This window comes from Venturia canescens, chromosome 11 (genome assembly GCF_019457755.1).
Source record: "Venturia canescens isolate UGA chromosome 11, ASM1945775v1, whole genome shotgun sequence".
Taxonomy (NCBI): domain Eukaryota; kingdom Metazoa; phylum Arthropoda; class Insecta; order Hymenoptera; family Ichneumonidae; genus Venturia; species Venturia canescens.
The window spans coordinates 5779484-5803740 of NC_057431.1; the positions used below are offsets into that span (position 1 = coordinate 5779484).

Consider the following 24257-nt stretch of genomic DNA (forward strand, 5'->3'; position numbering starts at 1 on the left):
GCATCAGGGAATTTTGATAAATGGCCATTTTTTCAAATACGAATTTACTTGCGTTCAGATGTTTACAAATTTTTGTGGATGTTAAGGAATTTGGGATTTTCAGGGGTGATTTTGATGTTAAATTTAGGAAAATCGAGTTTCATTTAGGTGCTGATTGTGTCAAATGAAGAAAATTGAGTTTAGTTGCAGATTCGATGAAATTGAAAAAAAATTGAAAAATTCAGTTTCGTTAAGGGAATTAATAGAAAGACTTTATTCCTAATGATTATCGAGAAATAATAAAGCGTCTCGAGATTATTGCTCCCCCTTAACCCCTCCCCCCCCTTATTACGATGCACCAAACGCCACTGACAATAATTCACTCTCTCGAGCTTGGAGCTTTACGATCGGACGTTTTTTCATTTCCCTCCCCCCTTCCGAAGCCACCTTTTAACACTCTCAAAGGGTTCGACGAGAGAGGAGGTAGAGCGAGAGCGTGCGAGAATAACGAAAATGCAAAATGTGACAGTCGAGTTATGTCCAGCCGGGGGACTGGAAAAGCGATTGAATTTACGAGCGATCGTGAGCCTAAAAAAGCCTTTTGCAGACTGCTCCCAAAGAATTTACAGCTCGACTAATAAATCGCGTTCAAATCTTCAAATATTTTCATGAAAATCCTCAAATTTTCGTATTTTCATTAAAAAATTGTCAAATTCCAATATCTTCGTCAAAAAATTAGCAATATTTTTCCCCTTTTACCCAGAAGTTGTTAAAATTTCATACCTTTATCAAAAAGCCCATCAAATTATTCCATTTTCATTAAAAAAATCATTAAATTTTCATATTTTTACCAAAAAGCTTTTGAATTCAGATGAAAATAATCGGGCTTGGGCATCGATACGAAAATAAGGAATTTTCCGAATCGCCGACCGGGATGAAGATCGTCGTCGGATCGTTTTGGCCTTCCTGGACCGTGCTCGTGCTCGTGTCGGTCTGGCACTCGTCGGGCGTCGGCGGGAAGGATCGAGGATCCGAGGAATCTCAAAAGTTGTCCGAAGACGTATCCGGTGTAAGGAAAATGAGAATCCGGAAAGCCGAATTAATAAATTGGACTCGTGCGGGGTGCCCCGCCCCCGGGGGCGGGGGGAGACCCCCCCCCCTTCGAGGGTTTTTCCAACCGACGCGAAGCCCTTAAGCCCCGATCTCTATAATTTTCCTCGCACAGTTGGTAACAAGCTTTCGAAAGTTTTGGAGCGATTGTTAAGGAGACGCGCTCCTCCGAGGCATCTTTTGCTCCTGCTCGTCTTCGTCTTCCTCGCTTTTAGCGTATCCCCGCGCACGCTCCTACTCAATGACAAAATGACAAAGGGACCCTCGTATTTTCCAACCCCCGCCCTGCTTCCCCGGGGTGATATTACCGCAGTTTCTCTTTCGAAACTATTCGAGCTAAAGCCACAAACCCCCGGTCCATTCCCCCCGAGCCCCACCCGCTTCTACTAACGAAAATTCTCGCTCTGCCATACATGATTGATTATTCGCGTTTTGCCGCTCCCAAAACCACCCCCAAACATCGACCAACCCCCAAGGCTTCGCGGTCGTTCGAACACGCGTGCGTCTCCAATTTCGAGAAACTCCGGCAAAACTATTTTCCTCCGCTCTTTTCCGTGCTTTCCACGGGAATTTTCGCGTACATCGAAATCGCGAACTGGAGCGATTGAAAAATATGAAAAGACCTTACCTTTCTCGATTTCCGGTTGTGAAAATTTCTCCATTTATTCATTTTCATTTTTGTAACGAAACACACTTTTCTCACCTTTCGCTTTTGCTGATTTTTCGGGAATTTTCCAAATTCTCGAAAAACCATGGGCACCGACAATACGGAACGACTGGAAGAGATAAGTTTGTTGAAAAAAATATGATGAAAGACGACAAGCGAGGCATTAACAATAAAATCAGTGAAGAGGCCCATAAGCGTGTCCCGGAAAATGGGGGTTTCTAATAACGGGAATATTAAGGGGGCGAGAGACGGAAAACGAAAGAGTGAGAGAGACAGACAAATGTACGATGGGATTCTGGCCTGTGACAAGGCAAGAAAGCACAAGGAGTTGTACAACCGGGAATGAGATGCAGATTGCCAGAGGCCACTTCAGTCTCGCTGGAGGGAGTGAATTTTTAATAACACCGCCATACCTGAGGCACTGCTGGCTCTATATGTTGATAACCATTGTCTTGCACACGAGTGAATCTTTTTCTCTCCCCTTTCCCTCTCCAGCCTCCCGCTCTTTATCTTCTCTCGCTGTGCGTGTTGCAGGCTCCGTTAGACCAGCGGATCCGACCAAATGCTACCGCAAAACTAAAGCAACCGTACAATTCCACGCGAGCCCAAATCATACCGAAAGCTTTCCGACTAAATTTTTACCGTTACAAACTTTTCTCATCATTTTACATCTCCATTTTTCGTTACGACGAACGCAACGATGCAATTTCATGACCTTAATTATTATTGGCCTCTTATGGGACGAATCATCGTTTATTAAGGGAGTCGAAAATAAAAATATTCGCTCGGAGACTGCCGTGAAATTTTTTATTCACAAATCTTGACGATTTTTATTTAAATAATTATTCTTAGAGACATTCTACCACGAAATAAAGGAAATTGGGACTTTTTTCTTCATCAATTATTGAAATTAAAAAGTTTATGATACGAAAATAAAAAATTAGAGAAAAATTGAATTTTATTTTTATTATTTACGGTTAAATTGATTTTTTCCTTTTTTTTTTTTAAAGTAAAACGTCAAATTTTTCGTTTCAACGATTTCAGAATCGTAGAATTTCCAATTTTCGCAACTCCGAATGAATTTTTCTTCAGTCCCACTCGGTTGATTTCTCTCCCAATCCTTTTCGCTCGCTCCCGCAGTTTCTGCAGCCTTTTAAGGGGAAAAGCGTTGATTGTTTGTAAAAAGTGACTTTCGTTGCTCATTAAATTGAAACGATTTGGCGCAGCGTGAGAGTCCGAGAGATTCCGGGAGAATACAAACGGGTAACATCAGTCCGGCGCTTAATAATTTCTTGACGAACGTACTGAACGCTCAGAAGGAATTAAAGTGGATCGACCGAGTCGTTCACCGTTCGGAGGCGCATCGAAGCCGAGAAGTTCCGACTTGGAGGTATTATTTCCGCCTCCTTTATTTATCGACCTCCCAATCGATTATCACACCCTCGATTATTCGCTCAATTATTTATTCACGCTTCAGAGAAAATGCGAAGAAAAGTGAGAGGAAAATTTTGGAAAATGAACATTCCGACGGTAAAGGTTCGATAAACAAACGAGAAATCGACGCCCGAGTCGAGCCCCAAGACTCCCAACCAACGCTCCAGTCGCTCAAACGAACTGTCATCGAATTGGGCCAAAGCCTCAATCCGACCGACAGAAAACAACGAAAACTTGGCAGAATCGAGGACAAACCCTTTGAGCGAACGCGAAAATTACTCTCCTCGAAAAACATGAAATCTGATGTCGGGATTGCCATCGAATATTACAATTACGAGGACGACAACGACCCCTCAGCCCCAGTCATCAACCAAGCCTCAGGGCACGACGTAAAACGTACGTTTCTTCTTCTTAAAATGAAAATTTGGTTAAAAACTCATTTTTTTAATATAAAAATGGAAATTCGATTCCATTCGATTCGATTTTAATGAAATTTCATTGAAGTTGATATAAAATTGAAATTCGATTCAATTTAAAATTGAATTAGATTAAAATAAAAAGAGAAAAATGATTTATTAAAATAAAAATATGTCAAGATTACAATTGAAATGAAGAAAATTTTGTTGGGCGCAACATTAAAATGAAAATTTGGGTAAAATTCATTTTTTATTTCTAATATGAAAATTTTCGGTTTCATTTAATTCGATTTTCATGAAATTTTATTGAATGCACAATAAAATTTAATCGAGATTCAATTCAATTGAATATGAAATATGAAGTTTAAAATAATAATAAAAATCAAACGAATTCGGTGAAAGATGAAAAATGTTGAAAGCGCACTTTGGTAGTTGGAAAATGTTGGGAAGCAGAATTGAATTGCTCAATTATTTGTTCAATATTTTAAAAAAATGGAAACTAAAAATTCAACACGACTCGGGCAGTTCCAGTTCTCGCGATCGGCGCCGGTCCGGACGATTCCGAGAGTGGATTACCCATAAAAAAGGACGAGCACGAGGAGGAGGAGCGTGAAAGAGAGCGGGAGCTTAAATCCTCGAGGAACCAAGTGCCGAAAGAAGAATTTTTGAACAACGAGTCCGAGTCGGGAGACGAAGGGGAAAAAGTGCGAGGCGGTTCGTCGATGGGGCCGCGGAATTTGGCAGTTGGAAGGGAAATAATAGCGGCGGACGAAAATTCGGATTCGTCCGACGGGAGCCGATGGTGAGAGCAGAAAATTCGACAACACTTTCGGCGATTGGACGGTCGTCGAGTATAAAGCGAAATTAGATCGTTTCAGGAGAGCGGAGAAATCGAGGGACGCGAGACATTCGGAGCATCCAAATTCGCCGGTGGAATCGAAAAGCTCCGATTTTAAGGAGAAAAGGGGAGCCGAATTTAGGAAAAACTCAAAAAACCTCAAACTCGCAGCCTCGAAAGAAAAAAAAACGATAAATCGCAGCCTCGACAGAAACGAAAATGAAAAAGCAAGCGAAACCCAATCCAGACTCCACTCCGACGCTGTCAAATCCGCGAAAAACTATGCCGCACTCAAAAGCACCGATGACATGTTCAAAGGTGGCGTCGAGCAGAGCAATCCACTCGCCGAGGATCAGCTCAGCCCCGTCGAGAGTACTCGCCTTTCTGGCCACCCCACTTCCCTCAACTCTCCTCCAGCCTTCCGCAAATCCTTCGAGACCAAGACGAGCCTCGCTCCGGAGTGGAAAGTCTTTCAGGTTACGAGCACGCTTCGGCTTTTCCCGGTTTCCAATCGACGAGCCGGGGCGCTCCAAACAACCCAGTTTTTTCATTGTTTAAAAAATTTTTTGAAAATTATAAAAAAGAACGAAAGTAAAGAATTTTGGAAAAAAAATTGTTTTGCAGATAAACGGAAAAAATGTCGTGCAGCAAAAATCGTCGATAAAAATCGGTCGGCACTTGGCCCAAGTCGGTGAAGCGAGGCCGGTCGACAACTCGAGCATCGCGACGACAATCCTCGCGCCTTTCTCGAGCGAAAAATACTTCAACGGGAGGATTTTCACGGTGGAAAGTTCGCCGGCAACGAGCGTAAGAGTTTTAGAGTATTTTTCATTCCGAGGATAAAATCCTGATGGACCGACGTGCTCAGACGATCGGCAACTCTTCGCGGGAGCCCGAACCAACGGTCTTCGCTTCGGGAAGAGCCTCGGAGACAAGAGTCCAAAATAAGACGAGAATCAGAAGACAGGCGGGGTCGCTGAGACGGGAAACGATGAAATCGCGGATAAACCGGGCCCACAGACGTCGCAAAGAGCGCGAGGTAAATATCTCTTGGAGGTGAGAAAGTGGGAAAGTGAGGCTGGTCGTTTCCCCGGCGCAGAAGGTCCCCTCCTCGTCCGAAAAGGGCGCAACCGGGCTCATTTTTTTCGTGCTTTTCAAGCGAAAAAAAGGGTGCCCGATAATAAAGGCTTCGGCGAAAATTCCGCCAGGAAAGCTCCCGCGAAGGAAAAGCTTCCGGCGAAAGGGGAAACGAGCCTGGGGGTTTTGTAACTTTTCATTCCAGCCGGAGTTGAGCGCCCGGAAAAGCTGATCGAAATGAAAATTTGCCTTAAAGAACCCCCCCGCCGGCGCGAATGACTCGGACACGAGCGGCAGCCACAGCGGCAAACTGACCGTCCTCCTCGCAGCCGACAACATCGAGGACGAGTCCCAAATCGATTTGGCCGTCCACGGAGAGCTGGCCGGAAAGATAGTGGAAAAAATATTCGAAAAAGTAGCTTTTCGAGGGGAACAACATTTTCATAAATTCCCAGGCTTTTCCGAGCTTCCAATGGAACTAAGAAACGGTTAATAAAGACTGAATTCCTCGGCAGGTCCAACAAAACAAGGGACTCAAAAACGCCCTCGGCCCGGGCCTGTCCCGGAAGCAGAAGCCCGAAGGCTCCAAGATTCTCGGCAAGAATAGCCACGAGGGCTCCGACCAGGACGGAGCAAGTTGCCATTTTCATCAACAAATAAAATTATCGAAATAAAAGAACATTGAAAAAATGATAAACCGAAATAAAAAATAGAGAAAATTCAGTTTATTAAACGAGCCCAAAAATGCAGGTGAAAGAAACGGAAACGATGATGAAGCGCGTGATGGGGCTTCTGGGCCGGCTCGTGTTCGACGAAGTCCGACGTAAAACTTGTTCCCCGCTGGCTCCAGATCTGCGGAAATTTTTGCTGTGGACTCTCGGCGGGACGCGCGACTCGCAGCTCCAGGTGAGCAGCTCGCCTTTCCTCGACTTCCGGTTTCATCCAACCAATCGAACGACCGTTTCAGGGGCCTCCGGAGCCCGGTGTCGCGGATAACAGAACCGGCCAGAAGGCAACTGGCCAGCCGGACGAATTTCTCTTCCCCAATTCCTCGAGCAATGGCCAACTCGATGCCTCGGCGTCGCAGAGCCTCAACGAGCTCGCGAGAAAAGTCAATCTCCTCAAGGGACTCATAACCGAGTACAACGCCCTGAGCCAAGCAGAAAAAACGAAAATTCACTCGGTCCACGATTATTTGGTAATTTAATTGGAATATTCGAAGCCTCGACGGTGGGAGAGTCGACAGCGGAGTCGAGTCGACGACGAATCGACTTTTTTTTCCAGTTTTCAATGTCAATGTGCTCAAAATGTCCCAAAGCATCGAAAAATCGTGTCTAGAAAAAATAACCGGATGTGTGTGTGTGTGTGTGTTATGGGACTACAAAATCCAAACGCTTATAACTCGAAAACGATTTGAGATACAGGGCTACCGTTTTGCGTAGATGTTAATCTGAACGAGCTCTACATTCTCTGATGACTTTGTCAGAATTCGAAAAAAAATACGAATCCTACGACGTTTTGAAATTTTTAAAAAAAGGCTGTCGACCCTCTAACTTCCGGAAATTTTAAGATTTATCACTAATTGTTTTTTTTTTTTTAATAGATTATCATGATAGGAAGGTTGGCATTGAATTTGGGAAATATCGGTCGAGCGGTTGAAATTTTATGATTTTTTGAATTTTACGAAAATTTGAGTTTTTCGAAAAATCGGCTTGGATATTTGGAAATTAATTTGGAAAAGTTAAAAGTCGATAAATGGGATAAAATTTTATTCAAAGAACAATTAAAAGTAACAAATTGCTTTCCCAAGCTTTTGGAACAATGCTTGAAGCTTGCTCTGCGAGGAAACGAAAATGAAAACTATAGCACCTCGCAGAGTAAGCTTTGAGCACCGTGCATCTTGAGCATCTTGAGGAAGCATTTTGAAAATTTAAATTTCCATAATTTTTTCAATTTTTCCTCACTTTCGAAGTTTTCCACTTTCTTCGTTCTTCGATTTCGCCAATTTTAATCGCTTTTTCAAAAAATTTGGATCTTCGTCTCCACGATCACTAAAATGGTGCTTCCGTCGGTCGAATCAGCTGCACGAGCTGGCGTTGCTTATGAAGTTAATCGAGTCGAAAGAGAAAAGTGAGTCGAGAGCCGTCGGCTGGATAGGCACGACTCAAGGTCTTGAGCACCGCGTTACTCCGGGGACCGGAAGTCCCGACGAAACGGGGAGGAACTCGACGAACGGGTCGGCTCTGGAGAATGCGGGGACGAGGCGGAGCCGTCAGCAGGCTTTGACGACGCTTCTGGCTGATCCGAATGACAATTTCGTAGGTGAGTGGAGGTCGGGGGTTCGATTTATTTCGGGAGTGTCGTGAGAAGAGTTTGATTTCGTCGTTGTTGAATTGGCAGCTTCGCAGAGAAGCTCGTTTCCCCGGAAGGAGCGTTGGAAGCGCCGAAGCGTTGGGAGATCGAAAAAGGAGTTGAAATCCGGGAGGCGGTGGAGGGGCGATTCCTACGAGAAAATGCTCGGCGAAATATTGTCGTTGCGCCGAGAAAAGCGCGCGGATTATTTGGGCTTCGAGGCCCCGAGGATTTTCGTCGCCGTGCCGGGTGCGTCGGCCAGTCCGTTTCCCTCGTCGGCGTGGACGGGCTCCCCGGGGCCGGGGGGCGCGTCGAGCTTCGATTTGTCGGTCCCGATCCGGGGCAAGAACCGTCTCGAGGACGAAGTTTTGCTGCTGAACAAGCGGGAAGCCTGGAAGAAGGAGAACCGGCTTCTCCTCGAGGAAGTCGCCTTCGGCAGGGACTCGAGGAGCGACGTCGGGGAGCACGGCGCCGGGGGAGCGCTCGCCGAGACCCGGAGGAAGCGAGCCTTCGGGGGAGGCACGGAAAGGAGCGGGGTGAATTCGCCCCAATCGGGGGGGGATTCGACCCCCGTTTTTGGCAACGATTCCAGCCCGGTTATGGGCAGCCTCCTGGAGAGGAGCATCAACGTTTTCCCGCTCGAGGAAGCGAGCAGGGCCCAGGAGTCCAGGGCCGCTTGAGAGAGCGCTCGAATCGACTTCGAGTTCGAATATTCCACTCCTTTTAGCCCGAACCAAAAAAACCTGTCATTTCTTTCCGAATAAAGTTTGCGCCCCGAAGCCCCCGTGTTGTTGTCAACCCCGGAGTCTTTCCCTGCGTCCTCGAGTACCGGAAGTCGCCAAGAAGGTAAGAGAGGCCGTTGAGTGTCGCCAAGTCGAAGTTGAAGTTGCCTGAGAAATGAAACGGAACGAATTGTTGGGTTGGAAGCTTCCAGAGTTCCGGCTCGCGCCTCCAGCTCGAGGGATTTGGTAAAAGAATCGTATGATCGAGATCCTGGTGCGGAAGTCGTTTCCTTGGGGTCGTTTTGCTCCCGGGGAGGTCCCCCCCCCCCCCGTTGCCCCCGGTGCGTCATCATCGCCCCTCATTCCCGGAAGTTCTGCCTCCGTCCCAGTTTTCCTCGACGGCATCCGTAAAAAACGTCCAAGCCAAGTTCTCCACAGCGCTGTAGAGCACAACGAATCGAAGTCTGCATACGCGTAACTCACACAATTTCCATGGCCCCGAGAGCGAGCAGTAGCAGCGGCCCCGTCACGATTATACCAGCACCGACACAACCAGCAGCGCCAGCAGCAGGAGCATCGCACACCCGCACAGATTTTAGTAACTGCTTGTACGGCTGTCGTCGTCGTCGTCGTTGTTGTCGCTCGATGCTTGCGAACGGTGGGCAAACGCGTTCCAATGACAGATGGTATTTTCGCGTATCGCGATCGTCCGTTCTCCCGATTGTCCGGCAGCTCCCAAAGCTTCGAAATGCTGGCATACCTATGTCCCTGTGATACGAGCACAGAGAAGAGGGCCGGGGGCGGTGGGGTTGGGGTTGGGGTTGGGGGGGGGGGGGGGGGTACCCACACGTGTTTCCCCATGGAAGGAAGGACTCTGGTGCAGCAGCGTTGTCTTGTTCGACCACACATGGCACTCCGCTGCCACTGCAATGTCGACTCTCACCGAGTCTATATTTATAGGGGTCGTTCCGGGGCGGGGGTGTGGGGGGTGTTACAACCCCAAGAAAGGGAGGAGACGTTGGCTCTTGGGGGGGGGGGGGGGGCAGTGATTGGCCCGGAGGAGAATATTTGGAGTCTCGGAAGAAGCTCGAAGGTCCGTTGAATTTTTAAAAATGATTTTGGTCCTCCGGGGGCAAGGGGGGAGGGGGGTGGACGTTTTCTTCAAGTTTTTCTGCGAATTTGGAGACAAAGTCGAAGAAATTCGAGCCCGAGGGCCGGGGAGCTGAGGAATTGAGGCGAGTGGCTGACTACTGAGGGTGGCCGATGATTGTAGGGCTCTGGGGAAGGGCGGGGGGAGTCGGGGGCATATCATCGACATGTCGATACCAGGCTGGCCATATATGCTCCTGTACAGAGTCGGGCTTCCGTATATAGTTTAACGATGTCGAGGAGAGATCTTGCCTGTACATAGAGAGACAGCGAGGGTGGTCGAGCCGGTGTCCGGGGCGGGGGCGGGGGGGTCCCCCCCCCCCCGCTGTATTCTCGAGCACGCATCCAGGGGATGGCCCTCTCGTTCGACCGCTAAATGCTCGCGGCCCCTTCCACCAGGATGTCTGCGAGAAAGGGAACGATTCAGCGGGAGGGAGAGAGAGAAAGTGCAACCTACACATCGTCATCCCGATCGAATTCCCCGTTCCATCGCCGGAGCGAGCCTCCATCAATAATCCTCAATTATTGATAGCACAAGCCGCATTTATACCCGGTTATATTCGAGCTCTCGCAGTCTCATTTTCCAGGATCGTTACAAAACGCGGCCGGCCGCGTCGAGGCTGTCTCGAGCCGGAAAGTCACGCGGTCCCACCTCGTTCCCTCATTTCATTAGCCGTTTTTTCACATCCTTATTTTGCTCTCTTCTTCCGAAGACTTCTCAAGAGCCCCAAAGAAACGGAACATCCGGTCGGAAGCGCCAGGGATTGGCGATCGGCTTCGATAATTAGCTGGAGAAAAGTTACCGGGGGGCGGGCGGGGGGGGGGGGGGAAGCCGGGAGGTACGGCCGTGAGGTGACTCTTTGGAGTTTTTGTTCTCCGGGCACGAGAGTCCGTCGCGAGATACTTCGAAGGAAGCTTTCTGACCTCGCGAGAGCGAAGAAAATAAAGAGTCAAAGTCGCCTCGAAGAGAGCAGCCCTCGCCTCGCGTTCAAAAGCGACTCGAAGAAACGCACGAGAAATTGCGAAGGAAGAGGCTCGCCCGGAGCCTCCGGGCCAAGTAAACCCTCCTATTGAGAGTACTTCGGCCCCGAGACGACCTGGAAAAGCATCGCACAATCCACCACCGTACCATTCCTCTCCCAGCCCCCCCCCCCCCCCCCCCACCCACCGCCAACCCCCCGAAACCCACCCTCGCTCTTCCTACCCCGTTAATGGCACCCTCGGGCCATCCCCGGAGAAGCCTCTCCTATTTATTATTTAGCTTCTCCCGCCAAATGGGGCGAGTCTCAGAGATGGACCAGTATCGTCGTCGTCCTCCCCCCCGACACCCCCTTTCAACCCCTTAACCCCCCGAGCCCCACTTCTCAATCCGCCGAAACACCAACGACTCAGTCCAGATCTCCCATGACTTTTTTCTCCATTCCAAAGACCTCAAAATATGATTCCCCCCCCCCCCCCCCCCCCCCCCTCGCCGCCGACCCCCGATGACTCCAACTTCCGAGCAAATTTATCCGCACTAGTACACTCTGGGACACGCAAAAAAATAACGAAAATTCGTTTCTGATTGCCAAACCTCTGAAACTCTTCAAACGCCGGGCCCCCCCCCCCCACCCCCCACCCACGCCCCCGACCCATCGGTACACACGCTCGGACCAACTGATATCGTGATAAATCGTCCGCAGGTCCAGCCGACCGCGTATCAACCTGATAATCGACTTTGCCCGCTTTCCTTCAACGCTCTATTTCATCCGACCACCTTAACTCGCCGAATGTACGTGGAACTCCCCCCCCCCCCCCCCGCTCCCGGTCACCCGGCCCTTGATTGGCGGCAGAAAGTCACAATATTATCGAAATGATACTGAGAATTCGACTCTTCGTAAACGCAGATAAGCGAAGGAAGTGACGGAACAAAGTTTTGCAGTTTTTTATAAAAATGAATCATTTTTTTGGGATGGAATTATTAAATTTGATCGATTTTATTCATTTTTAGGAATCGTTTATTCATAAATGTTATTAATAAGCATTATTTTCAAATTTTTTATCATTCGGGACTGTGAAAGGTTTTTTTGGACGTGGAAAAATGAATTTGAATCGAATAATTGATATATTTTGGAAATTTGATTTACGATCTTGATGAAAATCAGGAATTTTGTAAACACTCGAAAAAATATTGAAGCTCATCGTCGGTTTCTACTGGTGAACAATTTCATTTTATTCGCCAGGATTCGAGGATCAATAAAAATTTCGTCAAACACACAATTTTACATCTCAGTGTTTACAGTTCTAGAAATGAATTTTATCTTCTTTCCTTTAATCGTAAATGAGAATTCGAATTTTCAGTGTCATCGATGCTGGCGAGCCTTTTTTCGAATCCCCCTCACGACGGGAGTTTCTCCACCAACAAAAATCCACGGTTTGGTAACTCGAAACGAACATCGTAATCAAACTTCCCTCGCAGAATTCTCCCCATTCCCCCCCCCCCCCCCTTCCCGCTCGCCCCATCCTCGGCCCCGAGCACCAACAATCAACTCTCCGCTTTTTATGTCGCTTTTTTCTCTCATATTCGTGTACATCGCGCTCCGGACTCTTGGCTTTGCCAAAATGCATGCTTCGATGCCACCAGCTGTGCCACGTTATTGATACTACATTTATCCCGATTTGACGAATTGCTTTCCTGTTCGAACTAATGGCCCGAGAAGCCACCGCGAGCCTCCCCTGCGCGAAGCACATTAAATATGTTTCTTCGAGCACCAATTCCACATAGTAATTCGATACGAGGACGTCGCACGTCATTTTTTCACAAAAATGTCCCAGAAACCGGAGGAGAATCTTTGGGGTTCGGTGTCGATGTAAAACGATCGAATTCGTCGTGTATAAATGCGCGTGAAACGTCAATTTTGACGTCCCGGAAAAACGAACGCAGCTTCAAATATTTCGCAATTTTTTTCTCCCTCGCAAGAGAAATTCGTGAAAAAAAAAACGAACGCAAATACAAATACAAACTCGGGTTATTGTCACTTGAAAAATATGAAATTTATTGAGATAAACTTTTGTCCAGAAATTTCTTACATTCGATAAGGTCGTTACGCCACAAAACCGAAATCGAGTCGAACGTTAGCTCCCATGATAAATGAGAAAATCTGCTTGTGAGCAGTCGGCAAAGCGGAGTCCGAGACGGAGCGCCGTCTCTCGTCGTCGAGAGGAAACAGCGGATTCCTGCTTGACCAGCGCGCGTCGACGATTCGTTCGGCTGTCCGAGCAGCGAAGGGGCAAAAACGATAGAAAAAACTGCGGATTTGGGTGAATGGTTTTCCGAATAAAAGATTCTTCCTGACTGCAGAGCGGGTCGACCCTCCATGGGAAAATGTCCACAACGAACGTTTTTTTTTCTCGCAACAGGTAGAAATCTCGAGCAGGTAGAAAAAAGGGGAAGAAAGTGTTTTGTAAGAAAAAAGGCGGGGAGGAGAATTTTCCTCTCGTCCGACCAGGTGCAATGCCTTTGTTGTGATTGCAGCGAGCCGACTCATAACGAGATGGTTTCTCAGAGGAACCGACGCTTTTGTCGAGGTCCTCGCGGTCCACGCTCTGCTGTCCCGGGCCCATGGGTGGGCCCGCTCCGCTCCCTCGCTTCCTCTCACTTTCCTCTTGTGCCGCGCGCTCGGTGGCGCCCTCTCGCTCTCTCCCTCCCGGTCGGGGGCTTCCCTCTCGTTCTCACGTTCGGCGAGCCGGTCGTGGGACTTCGTTGCAAAGTGGCCGCGGAGGGGGGCGGCCCCGGGACGCGCATTCCACAGCTGAACGTCCGGCAGTGAAGGAGCCGAGAATCTGTCCGAGTTGGTGCGCGCGCGAGGCTCACTGGGCTCGATTTTTTTCCGGAAATCTCATTTTTTCCCTTGTTTTCGTCCGAATTTTGATAAACAGTGTACAGTTTGGCTTTCGCTCTCCGGCGGGGAGACGAGTGCGCGAAAATTTCGAGTGTTTTAACCCCAGCGGCAAAAGCGTTCGGTTTCGCGAGCTTGGAATGCGGATCGAAGCGGGTGCCGATTGAGTTTCGGGGGCCCGGACCCCTGCGAAATGAGGAGCCCGCCGAGGGGCTCGTAGCGGGTTTTTTCATCGGTGGAAATGGCTCAGGAGGAGCGAGCGACGTCGCTGCTCGGCGGGCAGCGCGACGATCCTTCGAGGTTCGTCGAGCGATCGTGCCGCTGCGTCGAGCCGAGCGGCGAGAGTGAAGTGTTGTGCGTCGATCCTGGGGAAAGGTGCGGGGAGAAAATGCCCGAGCTGGGGGGCTCCGCGACCCCGGGGGCGGAGAGGACCGTCGAGAAGGCCCGGGCCGGCGAGCCGAGGAAGCGAAGCCCCGAGGACTCCGAGGAGGAACCGGGGCCCGCTCTCGGGCTCAGGTACGAGAACGAGCTCGAGCGGAAGCATCCCCAGGGCGAGCTCCACCTGGGCCCGGAAACTGAAGGATTTTCAAAGTTCGACGTCGACAGGGAGCCGGAGGAACGCGAGATCCTCGAATTCCGACGGGGAAACTCCCCCCGGACGAACGAGGAACGACCCGGCACCGCCGCCTCCTCCGCCTCCTTCGCCACTTCCTCCTCCTCCAACGATCCCAACTCCCGGATCCATCCCCGGCTCGACGCGAATCTCAACGACTCCCGCAACCGGTCCCCGATCCACCACCTCCCCGTCAACTCCAACCGCTCGAAAAACCACCTCCGCTCGCTCCGCGAGAGCCGAAACAACGCTGAGAACAAACCCGAAACCGAGGAACTCCACCGCCTCAACCCCCACAATCTCAACGCCGTTAATTACAGCCCTCGATTCTGCAACCTCCATCCGGAACACATCCTCCAGCCCCTTCAGCGAGGCTCGAATCCCGGCGCGAAAGGAACCTTCGAGCCGATCCAGGTCACTCTCGGGTCCATTTTTTCTAACGACGCTGAACTTTGCGACGTCGGAGTCCAACGAAATTCAGGGAAAAAGCATTCTCGCAAATTTTTCAATTCGCCGAGTCCACCTTGAAATACTACGAAATGTAAATTCTGCAGGCAACGAAACTCGAATTATCAGAGGCTTTTTTCAACACTTCGTTGGACTCCGACGCTTCGAACTCCACCGACATTTTTTCCGAGCCGATTTCAATCTGTCAGAACTCGTAAAAACCCATTAAAAACCATTTCGAATCCAAAGGGCAAACCTCATCGAGTTAAACGTGTTGCAGGTCCCGAGCGAAAACACCCCGGAGAAGGGCAAGTGCCAGTGTCACCAGATCCAGCACCAGCACCAGCAGCCCCAGCTCCCCGCGTCCAGGGAGCACCAGCACCACCACCACCATCACCACCACCAGCAGCACCGGCACAAGCTCGCCCAGCAGCGGTCCCACTCCCAGCAGCACCAGAATTATCGTCACCACCATTATCACCATCCCCATCAGCACATCGGACAGCAGCAAGAACTCCGAGCCTCCCAAGTCGACCAGAATCCCTCGAGGAAGCAGCTCAACGGATCCGGACCCGACGACGAGTCGGACGACATGATCGAATCCAGCATCGCCAGCCACCAACCACCTGCCTTGCCCCCAAGACCTCCACCGAGACCGAACCGACGATACGAACGAGACTCCATCGCTGCCTACGAACTTGGTATTTTTTTCATTCTTCACCAACGTTTTATAACGATTTTGCAAAAGGACGGAATTTCGGGACTCGAACTAAAGTCCTCGACTCAAACTTTGGGCAAATCGATTTCACTTTGACTATTCTAAGAATATTGAGTCGGAGAGGAAGTCGGAGATTTCGCTTCATTTTTTTATTTGAAAATTTTCGAATTTTCAAAATTAGGCGAAAATCTTTTAATTCGTTTCGATTAAGTTGGACAAAAATATGAGATTTACAAATCGAATGGGAGTTTGTTCATTCTTTTTTACGATTTTGTCATCAAAAATTCCCGTTACTTTGAACATTAGAAATTATTTTGAAAAATGTTTTATTTTGGAACAAAAAAAAACAGTTAAAAATGATTGAATATTGTTATTTATTTCAAAATTTTAAATATTGAAACTTTGTTTATTTCGATTGTACAAAAATATGCCAGTTTTGTCTGTTTTTTTTTTAATTCTCTGTATTTTCGTCCAACTGAATAGAACGCGTTCAATGGACCAAATTTTTTTCTCAGTGCATTCTTCAGCTGCTTTTACTCTCGATTTATGGGATCTTGGGTCGAAGAAATGCATGCAACGCTGCGTCATTCGGAGGCTCGGGGTCGTGGGGATTCTTATTTCATGTCTTTTTGGCTCGTCGAAGTTTTTCCATTGATCGCCAGCTCTCGAACGTGGTTTTTTAAGGTTCTAAGCGTAACGAGGTTTCGAGCCCGATTTTCCGACGTTTTCGACGCTCCTCAATTTCACTTTTACGTGGGAATTAAACTGCAGTTTCAATTTTTCCAATTCTTGAGTTTTAGAATCTTAAAGATTGAACTCTACGACGTTTTTGACTCGGACACTTTGCAATGAGAATTTTATTTTCTTTTCCTCCATGCACCGAAGATCCCTCATCGATCCGGTGCTCGATCATTATTTTTTTTAACGATGATTGGACTGCGATGATTTTCATGCGTGCGAAATTTTCCTCATTTTTTAAATGACTCGAAGGAAGTTCGCGCGAATCTAATGAAAATCGAAAATTCCAACTTTGAGAACCGAAATTTCGAAATATGTCAGAACTATACAGCGAGCATCTATTCCCGAAATTATTACAGGACCTACCGTCTCGTTGTCGAGAAAACGGTTAACGAAAATCACATTTTTTAAGGCTTATCCACAGGCTCTCGTCGCAGGCACACTTCCTGCTCAACCATTTAAATTTAATGAAATAGCATCCTCCCAACTTTAAAGAGCCAAAACGTGAATAAGAAAATAGAATGATTTTAGATATCAATGATGTCTTGAGAAAACCTTGAAAATCACTTGGAGAAGGAAAAATAAAAATACTCGTTCGAGGTTAACGAGTAATAACGACACAAACGGTGGAAGGTTTGACAACACCACGAGCCAGCTGGTTTTTTAAAGTACAGATATGCATACGCACATAAATAGAAAATGGCTGCTGTCACGTTTTGCTTGACGATTTAATTACGAAAGTATTTAATTATTTCAAACCGTGAGAAATATTCAAATACATTACAATCCTACAGCATTAGTGAATAATATTATTCACTAATATACCGATTATGCGGTATTTACAACGTTAATGAGAGACTCGAATCGAATTTCAAGCATTGGACACGCACAAAACAAACATCCATGGTTCAAATTGTTGACTATAATTATTTTTAATATTACGGCTTTCGATTTATTATTTTAAAAGAATGAGAAAAATATTATATCCGAAAATTTCATTTATTCCAGCCCATATGACAGAGTATTCCTCGATAGATCAATGTTTCAATTTCGCATTCCACACTCTGTTGATTTTTGTTCTTGAGTTCATCAATAGCAAGTTACATGAGATAAAAGAGAATTTTTTACTATCACGACTTTTTCTTGCCTACTAATAGCCAATTTTTATCTCAATTTTGCAAAACAAATAGGTAAGGAGGCACAAGAATACATCGATGTGACGAGTACTTTTGTCTCGTATGTGAACATTTGTTAAGGAGGGTGGCTAGCGACGATACAATGTTGCCATGCTAAACCATGTTAAATAGATTAAAAATTTTCAAAATAATAAGAATTTAATCAAATTTGGTGAACATATTCTTTAGTGCCAAATTTGACAATACAAATTTTTTAAGATTTTTCTTCTGTACAGTTATCGAGTAATTGATCACTAAAGTTGACGTGTATAAGCATGGCGTTTCCGGGAATAAGAAATCTGCTTTAATGCTTAATTACTCGATAACTAAGCAGAAGAAAATTTTGAAAAAAATTCTGTCTTCGTACTTGATGTTGAAGAACATTATCACCAAATTTCATCAATTTCTTATCATTTTGACGAATGTTAGAAAATTTTCAATTTTCTGATCCTAGAGTTAATAGTTTTTATTTTTTGAACTCAGCGTGATTGTGCATGGTTAGCTCAGCTTATAATTTAGCTCGGAAGACAAGATTGCAGAACTTTTGAGAAAAAAGGCGTGATATGTCAAGGTACTTGTCCCGAAACTCTGCCGAGTCTCTCGAACCGCTATGAGAGTATCAAAAATGGATGAACCTCGACAAATAAATTTCACACAATTTGAATAATTGCGAGAATAATTTTAAATCGTTTCTGCGATCATGAGGAAAAAATTTCAGTTGTTTTTTTGAATCACAAATGTCGCCTGGTGTTCCTTAAAATTTTGAAAAAGTCGGATTTTTACGAATGTTTCGAGATTGCAAAAGTTGAATGATCGCAAAGGCCCTCCTGGACGCTGATTGAAACAGCGGAGACGGAAAAGTGCCGAGATCCCGAGATTTTTGGAAAAAAGTGAAAAAACTTTAATCCAGTTGGATGTCCGGAGGTTTCGCGCGATCGCAGCTAAATCCGAGGGAACAGGAGTTGATTAGGAGGGAAAGAAAAGCTTCGGGGGGGCTTGAAGGGGCGCGGAAGGTCCGGTCGACCCGGAGCCCTTTCGGGGTCGTCGTTGAAAAAGTGGAAAAGTTGAGCGTCGATTTACCGGCGGGAGATCCGGGGCTCGAGGTCGGCCGGGGAGGGATTCGAGTTGGGGCGGACGGTACTGAGAATTCCGGCGATACCCGCTGCCGTTTTCGGCCTCGTGGTGGCGCTGCGGTCCCCCGTTGGGTATCGAGCGTAACCTAAAAAGTTTCAGAGTCTCAAAAGGGACGCTGGGACCCCGAGGGACTCGGACGAGGTCGAGGAAAAGGGTCCGGGAACACCCGGGAGCGGGGTTCCCCATTTCCCTTAAATTGGCCGAGCCCTCGGAGGGCTTTTCCGCCCCGAAAGCTCGCCGCGTCGATCGAAGCCCTCGGCCTGGATCGGAGGCTCCTGCGCCCTCGCCACAATCCGTTTTCTCCCGCGCGCGCGATCGAATCTTCGAGAATTTAATTGCTGGCGAGAGGCGAGCGATCCGTTCGGGGCTATCGAGCCGCGTTGAGTTCCGAACCCCGCGAACGGCGCAGGTCCACGGAGCGCGGGGCGCTCCGTCGATATTCGCCTTCCCGAGATGTCCGAGCGCGTCGCAATCCGCCTCGGATTTTGCGAGCGTGCGCGCGGCATTCGTTCCCAATCGTGCGTCGGCTCCGGCGGCCGACGTTTTTCTTGTCAAATTATCATTCGTTCTATTCGGAATTAAAGTGGCCGAGATTCGGAGCATTTTACATTTTCGTCCGGATGCCCGCGCCCCCCGGAGCACCGGCTCGACATCGACATGGACCCGGAACTCGCCAGCGCCGAAAAAAAGCCTCGCAGAGTCGTAAGACAAACAGCGGATTAGTCGGAGCCCAAAATGGACGGATATCCGGTGCTGCAAATCGTCCGCTGCCAATTCGGCAGCGACGTCGCAGCCGTCAACCTCCCCGCCAGCTCCGGCTACCCCTTCGGACCCCACTCGCACTCTCACTTGACACATCCGCTGAGCCATGCTCACTTAACCGCTTACCGCTGTCCGCCGTCGCATCCTTACGGTACGCTGATCATCTCGCAACCCTTTTTTTTCTATTATTAGTCTCGACGCTCTATCCCGAAGCACACTCTCAATGTCACCGATCCGATGCGTCAAGGTCTTACAGCAACCAACTTCTAATCACCTGTAAACTCGATAGATTATCAACTTTTTCAAACCTCATTTATTTTCAATGTTCCACCGACTTGTTACCATTCTCATATTTTTCAGTACTTGTCGCGCCTTTCTCCAATTTTTCATTACACTATTTTTTCACATTTTTTTACTTTACTGCTCGGACGAATGACACCTTCATATTTTCGCGTTTTTTCTCTCATTTTTTCTCAAATTTTTCATCATTTATTACAGCAGAGATTCGTATAATATTTATAGTAGAAAATTTGAAAACTTTTCGTCTGTTTTATTCAAATATTTTGCATGTTTGGCAAAGTTCAAAAAAGTTCACGAATATTCATCGATTTGCGAAGATCTTATTGATTTTTTTCAATAAATTTTTATTTTTCCGAACTCGCAAAATTCAAATTGATGGAATCATTTTTCAAGCAGTTCAATATTCACTGTTCCAAATAAATGAGTTTTTAATTTTTGTCACGATCTTTTGCAGACTCACGCGGCCACAGGTGGTGGAACGGAAAAGGCAAAGAAAATTGGCTCACACGAGTTCACCAAAAATGCCTGAAATAATGAAAAAATTTCATTTTTTGCCTTTTAAATAAAAAAAAATATATTCTCCATCTTTATGGGGTTTAATTAGCTCGTTAGTTGAGTGCGCGATTTTTACGTTCGTTTTTATGTCGCAGGACCCAACAGCGGCGATAATGGAGGGTGCTGCAAAAAATACGTCGTGCTCTGCTGCCTCTGCGGCGGTCTCAGCGCCGCGGTCGGAAGCCTTTTCCTCGCGGTTCACGCGGTCCTTTCCGCTCACACGGCCAGCCTCGCTCTCTTCGAGACTGTGCCCTCTTACATACCGGGGTCGATGGTAAAAAAGTGGATTAAAGCCTTTCCATACTCGTGTAAACAACCCTCGAGAAGGGAAAAAAGCTTTTGAACGTTTTTTCCTTTCTTTCTGTTTTTCAGCTCATCCTCATGGGGCTCTTCACCATCCTGCTCGCGAGGAGGAAACATCGATACGGTTTTCTGGTAGGCGAAACTATTTTCTGCCGTCGACGAACCGAGACAGCGAAATTTCCAATATTTCACTGCTAAATTTCAATTTCTTTTGACTGATTTTTCAAAAAATTACAAATCAATTGGAATCCTTTGTTTAGTTTTTGAAAAATTCGAAAAACGTTTCTATCATATTTGTAAAAAGATTCAAAAAATTCAATAAACGAAGGAGAAATATTCACTTGTAAAATATTCACATTTACGTAACTGTTTTTGTCCTCTTTTTACAGATGAAAATGTGCGGCTCTGTTGGCGTCGTCTGCGCTCTCGTTTGCGTCTTGGTCACAGTTACGACGACGGTTGTTCACATGTCAAGATTGCAAGGATTGCGGGAGTGCATTTACACGGAAAGAGCCAGGTGAATTCTGCTTTTTTTTTATTCTCGTCGAGAATTCTCATCTCCGTAAATTTGTGGATTTTTAATTCCATCAGTTTCATTAATTTTATTAGTTTTGAAAATGTATTTTTTGTCCCTCAATTTCAGCGGTGCGCAGATTTGATCGTTAACATGAAATTTGATCTTCGAAGAATTTGCTTTCCAATGAAATTTCATTGATGTTTTTGGGATTTTCAGATCTTGCACGTGCTACGGATCGACGCAGGGTCGGGTCTTGTCCGATCCTGGTGTATTGTTCGAGGAAACTCCGCACTGCGAAGCGGTGCACGGGGCTCTGTACGACTGCCTGAGAGCCCTGTTCGGCGTCTCGGTCGCCGGAATTTTGGCGTGCATTTTCTCGTGTATGCTTCTCTATCAGTTGCTTAGCCACGAGAAGAAAAAAATGTATTGGGAACAGTTGCAGCTCAGGTAAGAGCGCAGGGAAAATCGAGTCGGAAAAATGTCGCTTTTCAAGCTCGAGGATCGATTGAAATTGAGGCATTTTTCAGATGCAGATCCTTGTACGGTCAGGGCGGAAGCGGAGCCGTCGGGGCCGGAACCGGAGGCTCCTGCGGATGCTGCAACGACTGCGGAGGTACGAGCCCGTGGTGGGCTCAAACTCCCGGAAATTTGTACACTCCGAACCCGGATTTGGCACCTTTCAGGTAAAGAAATGTGATGAACGGAGTTCGGATACCGAAGCTACGATAGCGTCGAAACGGCTGGAGATAGAGCGAAAGTCCATGGAAGCAATTTTGTAGGAAATCGAATTTCCTACGAAATTGCTTCAGACGAAAATTCCCCAACTCCAGAACTTTAGTCACTAAATTTGAATAAATTGGATGAAGAATCGAAAAAAAATCATCGGGCCTAATTCGATTGGAAATTCATTCTCAGCCGGAGATGGCGTTTGCCGTGGTCCCGTTCCCGAGGTCCGGCGCCCACCCCGGATTCGAATTACGGTTTCCACACGCAGTCTCGAGGCGCCGTTGTGATGAGGAGCAGCGGAAGCAGCAGCGGGGAACCGGGCGACAATACGCCCGGGCCTTACACAGTTTTGACGGACGAATCGCAAAACGGGAGCGGGGCTCCTTACAGCCTGATTAATTCGACGGGTTCGGCGCCCTACGGAGCTTGCGCCTCCTCCGTCGCGTCGTACAGTCTCCTGGAGAACGGGCCCGTCCCGGCGCTCTGGGGTCCACCGCCACCGTACAGCGATCCGAACAGTCCGGCCCGGAGGCCCCAAATCAGCGAGGAACGCCGAGCCCCCGGATCGACGATTCGCTGCAACTCCACCGGAACCACTCCGGTCAATGCTCCTGCCAACAGAATTTCCAGTGTCAAAAGAATAGAAAACTTCGAACCGGTCACTTGCGACGGTAAAGATTTAAAAAATAATAATAATAAAAAAATGACCGAGAAAATGAATTCTTTCAAAATTTTCCTCCTTTTTTCTGCAAGCTCATTCATTTTCTTTTTTACAGAATATCGACAACAACGCGCGACGAATATGCGTCCTTCGGACAACTACGAAAACACCGAGGAAGTTATGTTCGCCGGGACCGAGCCGGACATCGAAATGGGAAACTTGCATCTCCACAATCATCACCTGGCGCAGCGAGCACAGAAAGAGGAAGGGACGAAAGGGAGACACGTGAGAAAAGCGCTCAAAGGCGTCGAGAACGGCGGCTTTCAGCAGGAGCCTGGCAATAATTCGCTCAACAAGCAATCCGAGAGCGAATTGTACTTCGGCGACGTTTCATCGTGCTGCGGACCCGAAAGCAGCTTCTACGATCTAGCTGTCGAGAAGGATCAGCAATCGAGTAAAGAAATATTTGCTTTTCCGTCGCAGCATTTTCGAAAAATTCGATAAAAATTTACCCCCCCCCCCCCTCCCCCCCCCCCAGCGTAAAAAATGAAAAAAACACATTCGAAGAACTGAACCGAACTATAAAAATCGTTTTCCAGGCGCCGTCGACTCCACGGACAACTTGATCGAGTATCCGGCCAGCAGTAGATTCAGCAGGCAGCGTCAGTCGTCGAAGCGCGCACGGCAGCCTTTGCCCTTGGGCTCGAGCCACACCCCGGAAGCGTCGGCTGGCCCGTTGGCCGAGAGTTATTCGCCCTTGAACAGCATCTCCGTGGCGGAGGAATTTTCGAGAAGTTCCTCGAGTCGCGGCCCCTTCTTGGCTCCGGACGCTCAGTACGAAGTAATCGATCAGCAGACCCGCTACACCTATTACAGTCCGAAGAACAGCGCCAGCGGTGCCGGGAGCAGCGGCGAGCACGTGCTCGAGATCCCGCTCCCGTCGCTCGCCTCGCTCGCCTACCGGAGCGGAAACTCGAGCGAGCAGCAGATCGACCTGGACGAGATCGACGGCTCTCCGGACTACGGGATCGACCGGCTGAGCCTGGAGGGCCGCGGCAACAAGGGGAAACCCGGAACCCCCGTCGCCAAGTCCCCGACGCCCTCGAGCCTCGTCGAGGACATTCCGTCGTCGCCGAATCCTCTGGGCCAGAGGTCCGGCAGCGAATCCACCGGGAACTCTCGCGACTCGTTGTGGCCCGGCGAGCATCAGAGCCGGCCGAACGAAAACGTGTGCCCCGTCAACGTCTGAGGAGTCGGAGGATCACCGCCGGTTAAGGCTCCGGGCGAGTCCAACGGAAACTAGAAAATTGGAGGTTTCTCCCCGCTCGACTCGCTCTCGTATTTCGAGTGTGCGATCGTAGATAAATGAGTCAAGTGTCGTTTAGGATTCTTGCCAGAAACGGTACTCGCAGCGCGTTTTAGCGCCGCGTGATTAATCTCGCTTCCCACTGAGGAAAGGGCTCGAGAAACGCCGAAGAAAATGGGACAATAAGCAAGAGGGACTCGCAACCGAGTCGAAACGTCTTTTTCCTACTCGCTTAAAACAAGCAAAAACGTTATTTAAATATTTGTATTATAATTGTTGCTGGATTTATCGTAACGGAAGGGAGGCCCGAGGGGAGGCTGCTCAGCGCGATATTCGGAGCTCCCTTTTTCGCCAAGTTTTTCTTCCAAATCCAAAGAGTTCAAATTATTTTAAATTCGTCGCTCAAAGAGGCCGATTTCGTGGGTTCGAAAACGTCAGGAATTTATGTCTTTGTAGCTCTCCGGATTAGTGATAATTACGATACTTTAACCCTCGATTCTCAGCTAATTTATTGAGAGAATCGATCTTTTCTCGTCTGCGTATAAAAAATAAGCGAACACACAAACAAATGACAAATTCGTATTTTAAAATGCCGAAAAAAAAAAAATAAATATTTATCGATGTTTTGTACATAAATCGCTCTCTCGATACCTTTTCCTCCCTCAAACTATCGCGATCCG

The 24257-nt window shown here is 47.7% G+C and overlaps 2 protein-coding genes across 3 annotated transcripts in view; both read left to right on the forward strand.

The window, feature by feature from the left end:
• Window positions 1-8639, forward strand: part of LOC122417862 (uncharacterized) — a 64402-nt gene extending 55763 nt beyond the window's left edge. Inside the window, exons 2-8 of the mRNA XM_043431714.1 lie at window positions 2983-3146; window positions 3234-3586; window positions 4132-5936; window positions 6037-6427; window positions 6489-6719; window positions 7603-7843; window positions 7922-8639. Coding sequence (XP_043287649.1) covers window positions 6266-6427; window positions 6489-6719; window positions 7603-7843; window positions 7922-8553 — 1266 coding nt within the window. The 5' untranslated portion in view covers window positions 2983-3146; window positions 3234-3586; window positions 4132-5936; window positions 6037-6265 and the 3' untranslated portion in view covers window positions 8554-8639. The remainder of the gene's footprint in view (window positions 1-2982; window positions 3147-3233; window positions 3587-4131; window positions 5937-6036; window positions 6428-6488; window positions 6720-7602; window positions 7844-7921) is intronic.
• A 4902-nt stretch (window positions 8640-13541) lies between these two features.
• LOC122417852 (uncharacterized) lies at window positions 13542-24207 on the forward strand. Of its 2 annotated transcripts, XM_043431692.1 has the most exons (10): window positions 13542-14649; window positions 14963-15383; window positions 20160-20338; window positions 20437-20499; window positions 20757-20884; window positions 21101-21331; window positions 21412-21567; window positions 21800-22281; window positions 22387-22725; window positions 22871-24207. In XM_043431692.1, the coding sequence occupies exons 1-10, from the start codon at window positions 13864-13866 to the stop codon at window positions 23518-23520; spliced, it is 3435 nt and encodes a 1144-aa protein (XP_043287627.1). In that variant the 5' UTR covers window positions 13542-13863; the 3' UTR covers window positions 23521-24207. The 2 variants fall into 2 exon arrangements, with proteins under 2 accessions (XP_043287627.1, XP_043287628.1); XM_043431693.1 differs by lacking the exons at window positions 13542-14649; window positions 14963-15383 and adding an exon at window positions 17721-19360.
• The last annotated feature ends 50 nt before the right edge of the window (window positions 24208-24257 follow it).